This window comes from Perissodus microlepis, chromosome 12, assembly GCF_051167445.1.
Source record: "Perissodus microlepis isolate ML-2025 ecotype Zambia chromosome 12, ASM5116744v1, whole genome shotgun sequence".
NCBI classification, from domain to species: domain Eukaryota; kingdom Metazoa; phylum Chordata; class Actinopteri; order Cichliformes; family Cichlidae; genus Perissodus; species Perissodus microlepis.
In genome coordinates, this window is record NC_140472.1 from 7642393 (window position 1) to 7663151 (window position 20759).

At 39.4% G+C, this 20759-nt stretch overlaps 1 protein-coding gene across 1 annotated transcript in view; it reads left to right on the top strand.

Annotated features, from left to right (window-relative positions):
• Nucleotides 1-9217, top strand: part of LOC146375739 (uncharacterized) — a 36886-nt gene extending 27669 nt beyond the window's left edge. Inside the window, exon 2 of the mRNA XM_084946736.1 lies at nucleotides 6617-9217. Coding sequence (XP_084802862.1) covers nucleotides 6617-9217 — 2601 coding nt within the window. The remainder of the gene's footprint in view (nucleotides 1-6616) is intronic.
• Nucleotides 9218-20759: the final 11542 nt, after the last annotated feature.

Here is a 20759-nt window from a genome sequence, read left to right on the forward strand (position 1 = left end):
GTAGCTAGGTTAGAAACAATGAATGAAAGCTAAAATTACTACCCAAGCTGTTCACTGTAATCATTTATGACAGGCTACCAAGGATGTACTTTGGGAACTAGATAGTGGAGTCAAGAATGGCTCCCTTTCACTCAAATGATAATTGCTTGTCATGTGCATATTGTAAGCAAGAAAATCTGCTAGGTGTACTACTTTTGTAGCCCATTGCGCACCTGCTGGTGTACACCTCTTGGACAGTAAAGCATAGTTTCAGTATCCATTTTACAAAGATTAAGAATAAACCTGATTTGCTGTTCAGGATTGTCCTGTCGACAGTTTTAGGTTTTCGACAGTCAACTTGTTTAGGGTGGTTATCTATAAGAACAGTGCCGTTGCTAGTAATTTAGCAGTTTTTTTGAAAAAATATTCAATGTCTCACGGGAAGAAGGTTCTCGCTTTAAAACTATTGATTTGTTGATATTTTGTTGTGGAGTTGACATGTTCTGCAAAGGAGAAGGAAAAAGGTCTGCATGCTATTTGGCTCAAATATATTGATTTAATTTAACTTTTTAAATTTACATTTCATAGTCATCCACATCCTAGTACTGATACTGTTTTGTATTTAGTGAAGAATACATAAAAAAAATACAAAACACTAAAACAAAAAGATACATTTCACAAGAACCGTAAGGAAAACATTTGAGAATTTTATGTTGAACCATGTATTTTTGTGCAATTATCACAGTAAACAGTAATACAAACCATGTTAGGATACAGTATATACAAGTACAAGTCTAACAATGTTAATAGGATAGCAGTCAGGGAGAGACTGTGCTCACGGACAATAGTTTGGCAGTAAACCAAGGTGCTAATTAAGTAGTCCCGTACAATGTTAAATACAGAAGCCCTCTGCAAAGGTGAGAGGAAGCCAATAACTCTTAGAACAAGGTCAATGTGTTCAACATGATCACTCTTCATTCCACCCAGCTGAACATGGAGATAATCTCATGCATCTTTAATCCTGCTGTACTATGCTTGGACCGTGGAAAAAGATTGAATGTAGAACAATGAAAACAGACACACACACACACACATACTGCAGTGAAGGCTAAATGCAGAAAAACTCATATGCTGAGCTGTCTTTGTACATTTACATGCATGTTATCCTCCACTGCTCCATGCTTTAAATTTAAGCTGCACTGTCATCACAGACTAAATTGCTAATTGCATCTGTAAATTGTTACATAACCCAGTAAACACAACTGTGCTTCAGCACAGTTCTGATGAGGTTTTAATAAAAGAGCTGTTTTGATAAAGTGCAGATATAATTCTTTGCTAGAGCTGCTTGTAGTGCTTCAAGACAGTGAATATACATCCTTATACTCTTAAAAATGGGTTGCTCAATACATTCCAGAAATTTATTTTTATATATCTTTGTTTTTGTTTTTTTGTTTTTCTACCTCACAGTATCTAGTACCATAATAGCTGTGTGACAAAGAAGGCCAGTCTGACCAGACACAATTATCTTATCTTAATCAAATGAATTACCATATTATGTGCTGCTATCCATTGTTTACAAGAGATGTATCCTACTGGCACTGGTGAGCCCCAGTATTTTCCTCCAGCTTCTCAAACTGGTTAATATTTCTGTTTATTTAGGAAAAATCTCCATGACTAATTTTTTAATTACCAAGAACTCTACTTATAATCAGAGTCAGTGCCCCCATAGAATAAATGCATGTCATTTGGTCTGATACCAAAACACGTTTAAAGTTTTTACATGTCACTTGTGACCTGCTTTATGTGAGGATTACTGTTCATATCTATAACTTTAAATGGAATTTTTACCTAGTTAGCATATCTAAATGATATCTTTCTAAGGAAGAACTGTAAGGCCAAAATACATGTGATATAGTTAATTTGAAAGGAGATATCTAAATTAAACTTAACCCTAGGGTAAGTCTTTGTGGATGTTCAGAGGGTAAAACATTAGACTTGCCTTGGTACCAAACCAAACAGCATCCGTTTGTTCTGTGGGGATACCATGTCTATATACTCTGTATATTACATATTATTATGGAAATAATCTATAATGGATATATTCAATTTCAATTCAGTTTTATTTATATAGCTCCAAATCACAACAACAGTCACCTCAAGGTGCTTTATATTGTAAGGTAGACCCTACAATAATACATACAGAGAAAACCCCAACAATCATATGACCCTCTATGAGCAAGCACTTTGGTGACAGTGGGAAGGAAAAACACTTTTAACAGGAAGAAACCTCCAGCAGAACCAGGCTCAGGGAGGGGCGGCCATCTGCTGCGACCGGTTGGGGTGAGAGAAGGAAGACAGGATAAAAGACATGCTGTGGAAGAGAGACAGAGATTAATAACAAACATGATTCAATACAGAGAGGTCTATTAACACATAGTGACTGAGAAAGGTGACTGGAAAGGAAAAACTCAATGCATCATGGGAATCCCCCAGCAGCCTACGCGTATTGCAGCATTAACTAAGGGAGGATTCAGGGTGAGCTGATCCCACCCTAACTATATAATTTAGCAAAAAGGAAAGTTTTAAGCCTAATCTTAAAAGTAGAGAGTGTCTGTCTCCCAAATCCAAACTGGAAGCTGGTTCCACAGAAGAGGGGCCTGAAAACTGAAGGCTCTCCTGCCCATTCTACTTTTAAATACTCTCGGAACAACAAGTAAGCCTGCAGTGTGAGAGTGAAGTGCTCTAATAGGGTGATATGGTACTACAAGGTCATTAAAATAAGATGGGGCCTGATAATTTAAGACCTTGTATGTGAGGAGCAGGATTTTGAATTCAATTCTGGATTTAACAGGGAATGAAGGGAAGCCAATACAGGAGAAATATGCTCTCTCTTTCTAGTCCCTGTCAGGACTCTTGCTGCAACATTTTGGATTAACTGAAGGCTTTTCAAGGAGTGTTTAGGACTTCCTGATAATAATGAATTGCAGTAGTCCAGCCTGGAAGTAATAAATGCATGAACTAGTTTTTCAGCATCACTCTGAGACAGGATATTTCTAACTTTAGAGATGTTGTGCAAATGGAAGAAAGCAGTCTTACATATTTGCTTAATATGTGCGTTGAAGGACATGTCCTGGTCAAAAATGACTCCAAGGTTCCTCACAGCGTTACTGGAGGCCAAGGTAATGCCATCCAGAGTAAGAATCTGGTTAGATACCATATTTCTAAGATTTTCAGGGCCGAGTACAATGACCTCAGTTTTATCTGAATTAAGAAGCAGAAAGTTAGAGGCCATCCAGGTCTTTATGTCTTTAAGACATTCCTGCAGTTTAACTAATTGGTGTGTGTTATCTGGCTTCATGGACAGATAGAGTTGGGTGTCATCTGCATAGCAGTGAAAATGTATGCTATGTCTTCTGATGATACTGCCTAAGGGAAGCATGTGTAATGTAAACAGAACTGGTCCTAGCGCTGAACCCTGTGGAACTCCATAGTTAACCTCAGTGTGTGAAGAGGACTCTCTATTTACATGAACAAATTAGAGTCTATTAGATAGATATCATACAAACCACTGCAGTGCAGTACCTATAATACCTACAAGCATGCTCTAATTGCTCTAATAGAATATTATGGTCAACAGTGTTGAACGCTGCACTAAGGTCTAGCAGGACAAGCACAGAGATGAGTCGACTGTCAGAGGCCATAAGATAATATAATATATATAATCTTTAATGGACTATGTAGACACTCATGATTCCCAGAAGATGGTCTAGTGACGTTGATGAAAGCCTTCTTGCTTTTCTATCACTACCCTGAAATTACTTTATGACTTTTATATACATGACTCAATTTTACAATTTCACGTAAGGGCAGAAAGATTGAAATGATCAATATTAATGGCTAAAAGGCTTGTCGTAGAGACTTTGTAACACATTCAAAGAGCTTGAAGTAGAATAAATGCTACTATATATTAACTGATATACAAGGTGTGCAAGTATCTAAGTGTTTCATCAAATGCACATCAAATGTGCACAATATCCAGGGGTATACGAAAAGAACACTGGACAAATATTTCATATCTTCCAGCTCAAAATCTTGTATTTGGTGACATCAAATGTGTAATGTATGGACACTTGCAAAGCTAATAAGTACTATAACTAACAAATTTTAGTATGCCAACAAGCAGGTATAGTACAAGTATGGTGATATTAGCAGCTGGTAACAGAACTCTAGTCTTAGAGTTAGTGTACATGCCATTGTAACATCAGATATTTAATAATATCCCTTTTTATCCAGAATACCTTTTCACAACTCCCAGACAATGAAACTGAACTTATCAGTGTTAATGAAAGCTGAGTGTATAACCGTATTAACATAGCCAGGAACATTATCATCAGACCTTACTATACTGATAGTTGCACTACTGTAATTGATTAAAGTTCTCCAATGGACACTAAAGCAGAAATCCAGGGAGGAAATGTAATCAGCCCTCCTGGGATACAAATCACAAAGCTACACTCCTAACAGTGACATATGAAATATGTAACAGTCCAAGAGACACTCTTTTTTTTTTTGGTGGTGGGTGGGGGGTGGGGGGCAGGAAAAGCAGATTGAAACTGGAGGAATAAATGTGCAGCTGATTGTTTTGTTTGTAAAATGTGATAGAAGTTGGTTTTGATCAGCTGATATTACACACATGTTCTGCATGAAGGAACACTATGCATAAACAATGGGGCATATCTTTGGACTAAAAGGGCATGTCTGTTATTTAAAAAGCAGCATGTCCTGTGGGTCTTTTGCATTCCGCTTCACTGAGACTATTGACATGGGAGAAATTAGTACCCTGCCTATTCTGAAAGGTTTTCTTCCTGTGTGATTCTTGACCATTGATGCACAATATTTCAAAAGAAATATTTACATAGATTTGAGAGGCTGACAATCATGACTTGATTACCACTGATGCTTTACTTTATTGAAACTTTTGTGTTTTGTTTTTTTTTTCATCAAACACATCCGATGGGGTAGGCACCCATGAGGAAACACCAAACAGTATATTATATAGCCAAAAGGCTGCATTAGGAATGCTAATATGTTTTAGAGTGCAGCCGTTCTCTAACATATGCTATTTGATATGGGGCTTTCATTCAAAGTGTATGATAGTACGATGAGCTTGCATATCATATCAGCATATGTAGCCCCAGTGGGAATCCACCCTTAACCCTAGCGTTGTGAAAGCAGTCCTTGTTAGGTCTGAGCTACATAGTGCTAGAGTGTTTTAGAGCATCACAGTTCAATAGTATATCAAAAAGCACATATTTGCTGTGTATCTGCCTTTGTGCTTTATTGTGAAAAAGGTTTGTTTTGCTGCTAGTTTTTTTTTTATCAGTGTGTGCCAAGTTGGACGGTAGTTTATTTCTATTCAGCTATAAACATACCTAACAGTATTACAGTGTTTTGCTTGTTTACATTTTTGAGGTGACTAGGTGCTGAAAGAAAAAACACGTCAACAGAACACTTGAACTGTTAGCATTTGACAGAGATGCTATGGTTAGCATGTTGCCAAAAAGGTGCAAAGTTACATATTCAAACATTACCAACATTAGTATAATGTAAATTTGTGTTTGCCCTCCTGATGAGTGCTCAAAGTTCACTAATGATTCAGTAAAGGACTAGATGTTATAATCCCTGATAATGCATTGCTTTAAATGAAGAAAGTCTTGAGGGATGGCTGTTATGAGGAAAGGCAGCCCAGAAATTTTACCAGCGGGACACATCGTTGTGTGCCTCAACTTCACAGGGTGTTTCAGCCTTTTATCCCAAGCTAATCTACCATTTTTATTTATTTTTTTACCTTCTTTGGTTAGGTTTAGGGATTAGAGATCTGATCTAGATTATCACATTAAATTTTGGGACACATCGTCAGTAGTGGACCTTGGATTCATCAGGTGTTTCGGCCGTTATCAATAGACACCCTCATCCAAGGAGGCCCTGCCAGGGTTGATCAGGCCCCAGAATGTGTCTCTGGTTTATGTCTGTGAAGGTTCTCAGTCATCCAGGTCATCGTAGTCAAAGGAGATTGCAAAGAAGAGCGTCTGGACTTCTTTAAGTTGCTTGAAGACGTTTCACCTCTCATCCGAGAAGCTTCTTCATTTCTAAGGTCAAATGGTGGGGAGTCCCAGATTTAAACCTAGTGGGAGTATCCCCCCACAGAGGGACAAAAGCACCCCCTGATGATCCTCTAATCGCCTGAGCCAAGGTATGAAAATGGGTGTGGGTCCCAATCAGCCAGGGTTTTGGGTGAATTCATTGTGAAACCTGGCCCCACCTTATCATGCGAATTCCTGAAGTCAGATGGCCCAGGATGTGAGTGGGCGTTAAGGCGTCTGGGGAGGGAACTCAAAACTGGATTATAGATGGCAGACAGTTGGTGTCGTAAACCACCGCCTCTGTTCAAAGATGGTCGCTCACAGTGGACATAGATGGCTTCTTTCACTCCTCTTTCAAACCATCTGTCCTCTCTGTCCAAAATGTGAACATTGGCATCCTCGAAAGAGTGTCCTTTATTCTTAAGAGGCAGATGGACTGTTGAGTCTTGTCCTGTGGAGGTGTCTCTTCTATGTTGTGCCATGCGCTTGTGAAGTGGCTGTTTGGTCTCTCCAATGTAGAGGTCTGGGCATTCCTCGCTACACTGTACAGCATACACCACATTGTCGTACATTTTGGGAGGAACACCTTTCAACTGGTGCGGGAGTATGAAAGGGAATCAAGAAAACTAGCGGATTATAGGAACCATCTCCGTTTCAACCTAAGATGCAGACAAAGCAGAGTTGTTCCTAAGAGCCTGCGCCTTGGATCCACTGTCAGGGGATACAGAGCAGACTTGATTCTACAGAGAACACAAAATCAGCTTTTAAGGGAAAGGATAAGACAGGTCCATTTCACTATAGATGCCCTCCAGATCAAGATCAGCCAGACTCTGCAGGAACTGGAAACCCTTCTACCCTCTCCAATCTTAGAAGAGGTTTACAAGTTTGTGGAGAAGGCTCAACAGGCCCAACACTCTAAAGGAAAAGAAAGACAACGCAGGAAATTTCACACCTTGCTTTCAAAAACACTCACTCCTCAGTCTGAATCTACACAACTCAGAGAAGAAAACATACCTGAAGACAGTCAGGAGAAATGGGTAAAGAACTTTTCAGACCGGAATCTCACTGAACCTGAAAAGAGAGTATTAGCTAAAGGACTCAATTTTGCCATTTCTCCACAACAGTTGCCCATAGTGGACCTCATCACAGCCACAGAAACTGCCATACGGATTAATAAATTATCACAGACAGAAGCAGAGCAAATCAGAATGAAAGTCTCAGCCACCCTCTCCAGTGCCAAAGTCCCTCCGTCCAACCTCACAATACAAGAAAAGAAGGCCGTCGCTTCCCTGAGCAAAGACCACAACATCACTGTTTTACCAGCTGATAAGGGAAGATGCACCGTGGTCCTAAACACTACAGATTACCACACAAAGATCACTACTCTCCTCAGTGACAACAATACCTATGAAGCCTTAAAGCGAGACCCCACAAGCAGCTACAAAAAGAAAGTTATAGCTTGCCTTCAGGACCTTGAAAAGGACAAAATCACTGACCGCCTTACATATCACCGCCTTTATCCAGGGGATGCCATACCCTGCATTTACGGACTTCCTAAAATCCACAAGGAAGATGTCCCACTCAGACCCATAGTCAGTAGCATAAACTCAGCCACTTATAACATTGCAAAACACCTTGCTACCATCCTTGCACCTCTCGTGGGGAACACCCCACACCACATCAAGAACTCCACCGACTTCACCGACAAGGTCCAGAAACTTACCCTGGATCCAGATGAAACCATGGTGTCCTTTGATGTAGTCTCTCTCTTCACTTGCATACCCACCACGGAGGCAGTGGAGACTGTCAGAAAACGACTACAAGACGACAGCTCCTTGGAAAACAGGACCAACTTCACACCCGATCAGATCTGCACACTGTTAGACCTCTGCCTTACCACAACATACTTCAAATACAACGAAGGCTTCTACAGACAAAAACATGGCTGTGCCATGGGCTCCCCCGTGTCACCTATTGTAGCCAACCTTTACATGGAGGAAGTGGAAAGGAAGGCTCTTGGCTCTTTCAAAGGAAGAGTACCCAGCCACTGGTACAGATATGTAGACGACACCTGGGTCAAAATCAAGACACAAGAAGTGGAATCCTTCACTGCGCACATTAACGCCGTGGATAAAAACATCAAGTTCACCAGGGAAGACACAAAGGATAACTGTTTGCCTTTCCTGGACTGCGCTGTGCACATTGAAGAGAATGGCAACCTCAACATCGAAGTTTACCGGAAGCCCACACATACGGACCAGTACCTCCTCTTTGACTCCCATCACCCTCTGGAACACAAACTTGGAGTAATTAGGACCATACACCACCGGGCAGAACGTGTTCCCTCTAAGCCTGAAGGAAAAAAGAGGGAACACACGCATGTAAAAGAAGCACTCAAAACGTGCGGCTATCCTAAATGGGCATTCTTAAAGTCAGCAAAGAGGCACAGAAAAGAAGACCAGACACGAGCGAGGGAGGATAAGAAGGACAGACGCAACAACATTGTCATCCCCTATGTAGCCCGTGTATCAGAAAAACTCAGGAGAGTTTTCTCCAAGCATGACATCCCGGTGCATTTCAGACCCAGCAACACGCTCATACAAAAACTGGTTCACCCGAAAGACAAAACTCCAAAACACAAACTTAACAATGTGGTGTATGCTGTACAGTGTAGCGAGGAATGCCCAGACCTCTACATTGGAGAGACCAAACAGCCACTTCACAAGCGCATGGCACAACATAGAAGAGACACCTCCACAGTCCATCTGCCTCTTAAGAATAAAGGACACTCTTTCGAGGATGCCAATGTTCACATTTTGGACAGAGAGGACAGATGGTTTGAAAGAGGAGTGAAAGAAGCCATCTATGTCCACTGTGAGCGACCATCTTTGAACAGAGGCGGTGGTTTACGACACCAACTGTCTGCCATCTATAATCCAGTTTTGAGTTCCCTCCCCAGACGCCTTAACGCCCACTCACATCCTGGGCCATCTGACCTCAGGAATTCGCATGATAAGGTGGGGCCAGGTTTCACAATGAGCTCATCCAAAACCCTGGCTGATTGGGACCCACACCCATTTTCACACCTTGGCTGAGGATCATCAGGGGGCGCTTTTGTCCCTCTGTGGGGGGATACTCCCACTAGGTTTAAATCTGAGACTCCCCACCATTTGACCTTAGAACTGAAGAAGCTTCTCGGATGAGAGGCGAAACGTCTTCAAGCAACTTAAAGAAGTCCAGACGCTCTTCTTTGCAATCTCCTTTGTCTCTGGTTTATGTTAAATTGTTATTTCTCTTCTAATTTCTGCTGTATGTTTTGGTCTCCACCAACTACGAAAATTTTTGGTCCCTTACAGACTAAATATATCAACCACCTAGCTGGAAAATTTATATTTGCAGACTAGAAGATACATAAACCATAATGGACTCAACAAGCTCTAAGCAGGGTTTCCATCAAGCCTGGTGGCCCCACTTAAACTGACCCAAGGAGTGGAATTTCATGTGCTTATTTTGAAAAATGCTACAACACTTAAGTTCGCTAGTTTACCATAAAAAATGGAAGAATATAGAAGATAAAAAGGGGAATAAATTAAAACAAGTACTAAAGAAAGCACGCTGTTTCCCTTATCCTGGGTACTGGTACACATATAGGTGGGGGAAGTAATTATTTGATTCTGTGCTGAATTTCTAAGTTTCTTCACTTACAAAGAAACGAACAGTCTCTAATTTTATGGTATTTTCATTTTAGTCGAGAGAGACAGAATATAAACCAAAGAACCAAATGAACACATTACATAAAAGTTCTAAATGAATTTGCATGTTGAAATAAAGTCAAATAAATATTTGATCCCTAAATAAAACATTAGTTAGGCTTGGTGGAGAAACTTGGCAAGCACAGCAGTAATGCGTGTCTAGTTATTGGTCACCAAGTTTACACACATCTCAACTTGACGTTTCAGCTCCCCCCACAGATTTTCTATTGGATTGAGATCTAGAGACTAACCAGGCCACTTAGTAACTTTAATGTGCATTTCTTTAGCCACTCTTCTGTTGCCTTTCGTATCTTTTAAGCCATTGACAAGCTGAAAAACCTATCCACAACCATTACTGTTCCATGTGTCTCTTCAATGTTCTAGCTAAAGGAAGGAGGTTCTTGTCTAAGATTTTATAGTACATGGCCCCATTCATTGACTTTTCAATATAGTGAAGTCTTCCTGTAAGGTTATCAACAAACCAACCCCAAACCATAATATTTTCACCTTTGTGTTTGACTATAACGATGGTGGTCTTTGCATTATACTAAGCATTTCTCTTCTTGATTTTGGTTCCATCTGACCACAGCACTTTCTCCCAAGGCTTCTCTGAATCATTTAGATGTTCCCAGGCAAACTCAAGACAGGCCTGTTGGTGAATGTGGTCCCAACTGCCTTCAGATCATTAGATCAAGCTGAGTCTCAATTTCTGCTGCAACATTTGAATGTTAGGAATTCAAATTTGGCTGCCTTGTGTCAAAGGTTCATGTTGGTGGTGTAATGGTATGGAGGATATGTTCTTGGTTTGTACTTTAGAAGATGTAATTTATTGTACTTATACCAAATCAAATAATAATCTAGAGTGGGTAACAACCTTAAAACAATATTGAAAACCCCAGTCATGACTCACCAGGCGCAGCGTGCTTGTGAAGCATTTATTTACAGTGAACAGTTTTTATTTGGCAGCCTTCCAGTTCTCTCTCTACCATTCAGGTCCTGGTGTCACTGAAATAGGGAAGAGCCCGCTGCATCACCCCACCCATGCATATTTAGTTTTTATTTAGTTTTAATGGCTATTTTTGGATTCCTTTTTACAGTAGAGCTATATATGTAAGTTGAAATAATGCTCACTTAGGTTTGTTTTGTTATGTTGCACTAAATAAAAGTCTCATATTATGATGCATACAGCTCCCTGTAGTCTTTTTTTAATTAGCTTCAGAAAATCTATTTTGGCACAGTCTACTGTAGATAACTATGAGATTATATAGATGAATTCATCATCCTACTCTTCAGAAAGGAGCAACACAACCATTAATTAATCAAAAGCATTGTCTATGACCGATATCAGTCAACAAAATGAGCATGTGTTTGAGTTAGCAGCGGGCTCCGTGCACAACTTCCATGGTTGTCATCTCTTCTCTTTTACTTTAAACATACTTCAGTGATGCCATGAAATAGCTCTCCCAAGTGCTCATTTTATTAACTTGACAAATCTTCCACCATTCCACTGCATCATCACCCTTGATAATCTCACAGCGTGGGTATTCGGGATAGGAATGATATTTCCATGTGAGGCACAGGGGTAGAGGAGCTCTAATGGTATTAAATGATTCGTAACTCGGTTATCAATAGTAATGTCCCTCAGGAGGAGAGTTCATTGCCTCAGCTCTCTGGCAGTTGCTGCTGGAGGGTTGATGTTTGTGTAGCATTAATGTGTGTCGTCACATAGCAGAGTCAACATTAGAATTCTATTTATTTAAAAATCCAAGGGCCATCCATCTCAGAGTCATATTCCAGGGTTGGGTTAACCGTCCAAGCGGCTAGAGCAAAAATGTCCTGTGTGTCCCTTTTGAAGCTATTTAACTGCAAAACAAACCTGCAGTAATAGAATATTACCAGGCTGCTTTTGCTGCAATGTCTACTAGTTTCTGAAAGTTTGATTATAAGATATCCTGTGGAGTTTTCATGTTAACAGTAAGACATGAATGCTTACTGTTAGAGCAGGCTGTTACTAAAATGCGATGATATTTAGTACTTTTAAATGTAAAATCAGTGTAATTATCGACATTCTAACAACTGTGCATATATATTTGAGCTTGGTTGATACAGTGTGGTCATAAACGGATCGATATGGACTGCATACCCAGGTAGGTTAAGACATTTAAACAATGTTCAATTTGTATTAAGGGGCCCAAAGAAATATGCACCAAGAAAATATCGTCCATACCATTACACCACCAGCATGAACCACTGACACAAGGTAGCCAAATTGGAATTCCTAACATTCAAATGTTGCAGCAGAAATTGAGACTCAGATCAGACAAAGTTGTGACATATTTCTGTCTTTCCTGTTTTCATCTAATAGGTGTGGTACACTGCATGTCTTCTGCTTTTGTGGCCCATTTCCCAGTAGACCAGCAGTTTCTGAAATACTCAGACCAGAACGTCTTACGCTAACAACCATTCCAAAATCGTTTTCTTCACCATTTTGATGCTTGGTTTGAACTACAGCAGGTCGTCTTGACCATGTCCACTCACTTAATTGCACAAAGTTGCCCCAGTGTGATTGGCAAATTAAATATTTGCATTAACAATAAGTTGAAGAAGTGTACTCAAAGTTGAGTGAAGTTGCTAAAAAATACTAGAATATATCAACAATATCTATTTAACATTTTTTCTAGTATATTGCATTATATTTACTGTAACAACAGTGAAAGCACATATGATATATGTATATATCTCAAACGTACCCTAGAGTCTCCCCAGTTATGAACAGTGGGATAAGAACTTCAAATTTGTATCTTTGTATCTGACCACAGGTTAAAAGTCAAAAGTTTAATGAGGGCTTGGAAAATTAAAAGAAAACACATTTCCATTAAGGTTCTTTCTCCTGGAAAAAAAAAACTGGTGTGACATTTGTCCCATTTATTATGTTTATTCTGTAGTAAGTTAGCACACCAATATCACACATCCCTGTGTTCTTCAACATTTGTTTGACATTGAAAGTCTGGTAGTAGAAGGTGCAAGAACTACAAAGGGGCTTCACCTCATCCCTCCTAAATTCCAAGCAAACTACTATGCCTGAAAGAAACACATGGAGCTGAAATCAAACAGCTCTAGTGGAGTGACTGCACTCCAAATACAGTTAGCTAAAAGATAAGTGATGTATCAGTCACTATCATCTACTACTTTCAGCGATACCAACCAGCAAGCATTAACATGAAGCTCTACTGTTGTGGAAGCTGAAGATGAGAAAGTCTTTTCATTATTTCATGTGTTGTGCCTCAAACCGAGAAATCAGGTCAGGTGATACGATCTGGTACCATGTGTTGCAGACTTGACATTTATTTTGTCTCTGCTTGACAAGGCCATCGGAAAGGCCTATAAATGGCACCTGCATAATTTTAGACAGAAAGATCACCACCACCTGCTTCTGACAGATCCTGTGAACTCACCAAATGTGAGGAGAGTCCCGGTCATCAGAGCCTGTAATTTAGAAAAGGTCAGCGCTAATGAAAGGTTTTGGGCAGAAAGATTCTGACCACCTGGATCTGACGGATCTAGTGGAGCCGGCAGATGTGACAGTAGTGTCTGTGTACTTGTAAGCTGGGTTAGGGTTAGAAATTGATGTAATTTATGGATGATTTGGGACAGAAACTTGGACTTACAGATCTTGTTGATCAGACAGATGTGAAAGCAGTGTCTTTAGCCTTTAGGTTTGGTTAGGGTTGGACAGTTGTGAAAATGATGATAGTTTGGGTTAAATACATTTGACATTGCACAACTTTGACATTGCACACCATATTGCAAAACAGAGATTTGCAATATGTGCTTATTCACATGGGCATTTGAAGTCACTTAACTTTAAAACGATATTGTTTAAAAGTAATTATGCACAGATAAAAACAGCTGACAAAAACGTCTGTTTTCCATGCGATGTGAGCCACCACTATGCCTACCTGTGAAATTATACCTGGTATGAGATTCTGAAAATTGCTCAGGGTATTAGTTTATGCTGGTCCAGTAAAGCAGAATGCATTTGTATGCAATATATTTTATACACAACCATGAATGAAAGTCTCGGGTGAAAACGACCAAACTTACAACATTCAGGCAGCTCATGGAAATAGTTTCCAACAGTTATTCTGAAATGATCACAACGCAGTTGAAGGTAATCATGTGGTTCATTTGTCTGTTTTCTTTCAATTGGTCGACTCGCGCAGAAATGCAATGCATCATATGAGCACCAGCATAGCAGCTTCTCTTTGCATTGAATATGTATGACTACAAATGCAAACTCTCAGCATGAGTGCACGAGTACAAAAGACATTTGATTGAATGCAGGATCCACATCACCACAAATGTGATACAATGGATGATGTGTAGAAAATGAGTGCATCTACAGAAGAATATTGATAGAAATATTTCTTCCCAGCAGAACAAATGGTTATCATTTTATTCTCCTGCTAAAGTATATCACTATATGTCCACAGTCTATAGCAGCGGGACAGGGTGGAGCCTCATTCTGTGAGTTTGTCAGTCTGGAAAATGAAACCAGCAGCAAAGTAAATCAGCAGAGTCTAAATTTCTTCTTCTTTTTTTTACTTGAATGCACAATCCCCTTATAAAGTAACCTTAGCATATAGGAAAGTAAGAGAGACACAGTGTTCATGGATACCTTCCCTGAGGGCAAAATTCTCTTTTTAGTTACCAAAGATCCTTTTGGTGATAGCAGCAGGGGTGAAGATTAAACCTGAAAAACAGCAACACCCGCAGGACTGGATTTTAATTTCTAACTTTGTTTAAGAAAAAAATGCTGCGAATGTGCTAAAGTAATGCAATATCAGCTGGCATATTTCTGTCGTATAAAAATCTAATTTCCAGAAGTAGTTTTCTGCTCCTTTATTGCGTACAAATCAATAAAGGTGCTGGTGCAGCTCCAGTGGTGCGAGGGCAGCCACTGTTTACTGGAGCATGATGGGAACTATTCACACATTTGGTATGAGCAGCATTTATGTCATGAATATAGAGCAGGCCTTGAGGGTGGGGGCTTAATACAGAGGGGGTGTGGGGTGGTGGTGGTGGTGGTGGGGGGGTGATATGAGGGACCTTGAAAAAGCAGTTAAACATCTACAAAACATCATTTTGCCTCCCACTACCTCGTCAAAGAAGGTGACCCTCTGACATACAGTGAGGATGTTAAACGATACAGATCATCTTTATATGCTCGGTGTATGTCTGATAATGGTTTAAAAAAATAAGGATCCTTGTGTGTGTGTGTGTGTGTGTGTGTGTGTGTGTGTGTGTGTGTGTGTGTGTGTGTGTGTGTGTGTGTGTGTGTGTGTGTGTGTGTGTTCTTCCACATCTTTTTATAATGCAGAAAGCGAATGAAAGCATTATTGTGCTGGAATGACTGCCTCCCAACTGAGGTAATATCCTGCAAACGCTTAAAGCATTTAACAGCCGACAGCTGAGAAAAAATATTTATATTCATTTTCACACAAAAATAATATGTAACAACCCCTTATGAATAATGCAAAAGAGCAAAATGCACAAAATGTACTTTTGTCTCATTCTCCCTTAATTCAATTCCAGCTAACTTTGCATTGTTTGCCTTTATCACTGTCTTGTAGCCAAAAAAACAACCAAACAAATACAAATATGAGCAGGGAAATACAGTAATAAGATTTACAGTTATCTGGGTTTTAAAAAAAACCCAACATCATCTACATAAAACAGATTTTGCACTCTAATTTACATAATCTGCTTGATAACTTTTGTTTTTGCTTTCTCCCACCGCCTGCAATGCTGGTGAACCCATACAGAAGCCCAGTCTGACTGAGTGTGCATTAAATCAAACAGTTATTAACCAAATCACTGCATTTCTGTGCATTTTTGTGTATTAGACAGTGCAGGTGATGGGGAAGTACTCTGTCCCCAGAGAACCCATGCCAATGATATGCTAATGCTCTCTTCACATGTCTGTCAACTGCTGCAACGAGTGTACCTTTGGCGAGAAACTAATCTGAGTTTTATTGCCTGCCAGAAGAAATTTATACATTACTATTAGATTACAGGGGCTGGCAGCTGTACAGTGCGTAGAACTAATGTACTCTGTCACAGATTGTGTGCATAATGAACTTGGGAAGGAAAGTAGCCAAGGAAAGTCTAGCAATGCATGCAGTTGTAATAACACCATCAATAGCATGGTTCTAGTCAGCAAGCAGGGAAATAGCATCTGTGCGGATGGCTCGGTGCAGCCAGCAGAGTTATCTTTTAAAAACAATACACCCACAGAGCATTTCATGCGCTGCAAGTGGAAGTTTGTGCCATGGATTCATATAAAAAGATCTGATCAAGAGTAATTGAATGTGGAAGCATTTATGCGGCGATACAAGCAGGAAGTAGTTTCGTAGAATGGTGGCATGGGCTTTTGGAGGGCAGTTTTATGTACTCACTAAAATCTCTCTGGAGTTTAGCAAATTGAAAAACATCTCTGACACTGCAGCTGTGGTGACACAGCTCAAAGAAGTTGGTCCAGAAGTTAAACATAGGTAATACAGATACAAATTCAATTCAATTTATTAGAATTCAATTTATATTGCATCAGATTACAATTACAATAACCTCAAGGCGCTTTATATTGTAATCAAATGACCCCACAGTCACCAAATGCTGGTGACTGGGAAGAAAAAACTCCCTTTAACAAGAAGAAACCTATGGCAGAATCAGGCTGGGGGAGGGGCAGCCATCTGCGGTGACCTATGGGGATGATAGGAGGAGGACAGAACAAAATACACGCTGCAGAAGAGAGCCAGAGATTAATAACATGTAATGACTGAGTGCAAAGTGGTGTTTAAACACACAGAGATGGAAAAGAGGTAAGTACACATTTTCAAGGCTAATCTTATTGAAATTTAGAAACAGTTCATTCATAAAGTTGAAGTCTTTCTTTCAGTTCTAGTTTTACCTTGTCTTTCAATATGCAAACAGACTCTCATTAGTTAGATATGATATTTATTTTAGATTTTGAGTTATATCATCCTCCTACTAAGCAGCCAGTCTCATTGTAAATCAATTAGTTAAGTATAGGGAATAGTTTGAATTAACTTATTTAGAAACTGTTACACAACACTATAAATAAAACCACATGTATAATTTAAACTGGTTATGGATCTTGTTTGAAGGTGACTCTAAGTAACTGCTGGAAATTTCATGACGGTTTCAAAAATTGCTATCAGACTAAAGCAGCTGTTTGTGTCCATATACATAAAAAAAATGGAAATCCTTGTGAGTTTTTTCACAAACTGCTGTAAGTATACAGTACTGTGCAACATTCTTAATCCACCCCTCATAAATTTATACTTTTCTTCCAAGGAGCCAGACTTTGTTGCATTTTTAAAAAAATGTATCTTCAGCAAGTTTTTGATTGGACATTTGCCACTTTTTCACTCATTTTCAGCCCAGCTCATCTGCATGAGGTTGTAAATGTATTCATGCAATACTGACTTTCAGGCCTGTTAGAGATGCAAAAACATTTTTTGTTGCTTTTTACAGTGTACTTTTATTTATGTTTGAATTTGTTCCGATAAATCGCAGCACCTATATCCCATTCTCCTAGCACACTACAAAAGCCATGAGGGGTGGCTGAAGACTCTTGCACAGGACTGAATGATTGCCACTTAGGTTGCAGGATTTTAATCAAGAAGATTGTATGAATATTTTCATCATGATGCATTCAATCTAGATTTGTATGCATGTATATAAATATCTAACAGATGCAAAGATGATCTTTGTATTGATTTCTGTTATAGAACTCATGACTTCTTGTGTATCCACACCAACTCACTTCTGCAGTCAAGCTCTTGACCTTTGATGTATGCCTGAAGAAAGTTGTTTCTGGCCTACTCCATTGTAAATGCCTTGGTGTCATCTTCAACTTTTCTCTCTCTCATGCTGACTCATCCTTTAGCTAGCAGGCCTTTTTAGTAAGCCGCCTTAAAGCTATCAACAACATACAGACATAGTTCATAGCACAATGTCAGTGGGAGAGAGAAAACAAAAACAGAAATAAAAGAAATGCTTCTGTGTGGCCACTTGTGAGGAAAGGAGGTGTGGAGCACAACCATAGTTGGAGCTGCAGAGTGACTGCCCAGAGATGTAGTCAGCACGCTGTATCAGCAAGACTGTACAATGAATCACACGTTGTGCAGCCACTTAGGTGATAAATACACAAGCATGAGGTCTAACATACAAGATAGGACTCATTGTTGGTAGGGCCTGGCCTGCATTTCATACCCTGGGCAGCCCTGATGATGGATGACCCCTCGCTTGGTAATATTTCTTCCACAATCTTGGTTCAGACACAATGAAAGAGTGGGGAACAGCGCATTGTGGAGGTAAAAGAAGGCTGGGATGCTAAGGAGGGACGATGCGAGTGCGAAGATTAGCTTATTATTATTCACAAATCCCAAATTCATCAATTTGTTACAAAAATCAATCAGGGTTTTTTAATCTGGTCTTTTCAACGGATCAAATGCAAATATCGAAGAGATCAAATCGTCTTTGACGGTCACCTGAAGTTTCACAAATTTTTTTTCTTGTGTTTTATGTAAAGAGACAACACTTTGTGCCAACAAATGAGCCACAAGAACCAAAATGTATTCGTGTGTACACTTGTTGTTTCCTGGCAACATGTTCCCCTGAGAAAACAGCAACTCCTTGAACAGTGGTGCCCTTCCTAACCGCACTGCATTGGCTTTGTTGTCTGAAGCCAGTCTGGTAGATGCTAAAGGGAAGCAAGATAAATAATGACAGATAAAAGCAGAAACAAAACCTGAGGTGGGGTCTCGACACCTTGTCCAATTATCATTCTTTTTTAAACAACAGCTGGCAGTTCCAATCTAATCAAGTCTGCACTGACACACAGCATCTAAACACCCACACAACGAGGCAGACTCCTCCATCGCCTGTGAAAAGCGTCCAGCCAATGTCACTAAAAGTCTCTTGCTTCTCCATCCTGACAACAAGCAAAGCTCCAGGACTCAGAGTCAGACATCGCTCCTGGCAGCACACCTTGTATTTTTGCCCCTTCCCATTTTATTAATGCGTTTCTCTCTTATTATTTGTCTTCGGGGCTATCACTGCTTCTCTTATACAGCATCCAAAAAATAATTCACAATCCCCAACGGGCTCTTTTATGAAAACGAAATTTGGGGGAGATTCGAGAAATGAGACTTTGAAGCTTTCAGCCAGAGGCATTTCCAGGATTTTTTTTAATGGGGTGGACAAAGAACCTGTGGTGGATTGGATGGGGTGTAACAAATAAGAAAATTATCTAAGAAATAAATTAAAATCAGACCGTTATAATTATATCTTCATAGTGGACAAACCTCCAGTCTTTATAAACTATAAACATGCATTAGAAGCAATCCCTGAAGCTGAAGCTGAAAAATGAAGCCTACACAGTGGGGTGACAAAAGCTGCTGTTCCTCTAGTGGCCATTTGAGACTGGCTTCAAACGTGAGTAAAGAGTCATTGAGTCCCATGTCAAAATGTTCAACTGTACAGCTTTGATAAACACGCTTATAAAACTAGTGAACATGTTTTAGTCTTCCTCTGTGGATTATTATCATATATTTATTTACTACCTCCACTAAGAGTGGTTCTTCTGTTTTAGGTATCTTTTGCCGATGTGTCGTTCTTTCTGTCTGCAAACACAATAGCTCAAAAACATTTTGAATTAATTCTCATAAAACTTTGCAGAGTCAGGTCATGTTAACAATCGGTTAAAATTTGCCTTACATCCACCAAGATCTTTAAAGCCAACTCAATGATTTATTGGTCATAAATTGAAGAAACAATTTTAAACTTGGATTCTTACAATTGTCAACATGTAGAAAGCACCATATAAGGATTTAAAATATGTCACATCGGACCTCTGACCGGTCTTTAATGAAGTCGTTTGGAGTACTTCAATGGAATTATAATATATAATTTAATTAATACTAATATATATTAGTATTACAGACATCAGTCTGTAATACTAATAGTTCAGAAATGCTTCACTTTCGCTTTGGTAAGAGAAATCTGATTAGCAGCTTTCTATTCCCGTGTAAAGCAGTAATGAAGTTTATGAATGCAGTTTGGTAATAGCCATATAATAGCCAAAAGGGCTAACATGAGGAAGGTGTGTTTCATAGAAACAACAAATTCAAGCGCCTCTTAAAAATAGCATAGCTAAGCATGACTTACACTATAATTACACACTCAAGTCCTCATTTACACACCAGATACTTACATTACTTACATTTAGGATTAACTGCACTTGGGTGGCAACATTATCTGTTCAGTAACAGGTGAATTAAATCAGACAATCCCCACTGAAAAGTGCAATGAAAATAAATTGTAATTTCTGGTTTGAGAGACTTTTCTGCATCTGTGATCAGGGATATAAATCACAGTTGGATGATGGTGCTTGAATTAGATTTTAGGAGAGAAAAAAAGGTGCAAGTATAAAACAGCAGCCTGGGTACCACGTTGAGTTGTTTCTTCATTATCTGGTATTTTTTCAGACAGATATTCTGAATGGAGCTAAAAAAAAAAAGTTAAGTGATAACAGAAATGAAATGCATACACTAGAAAATGAGCTGCTAAAACAATCTCTAATTGTGTGATGTGTCAGACATCAAAGTTTGTTATGAAAAAAAAAATCAGTTTGACCTCACTGATATGCAAATGTATGCAGAAAGGAACATCAAAATCAAATCCCAACATCTACTCCATATGTAGTACCTGTGGTGTTAATGTGAATTTTCTACCATTGTTTTTGAGCTGTTGTATTTGCAAGAAAACAGTGTTTGTTTGTTTTTAAGTTACTTAGCTC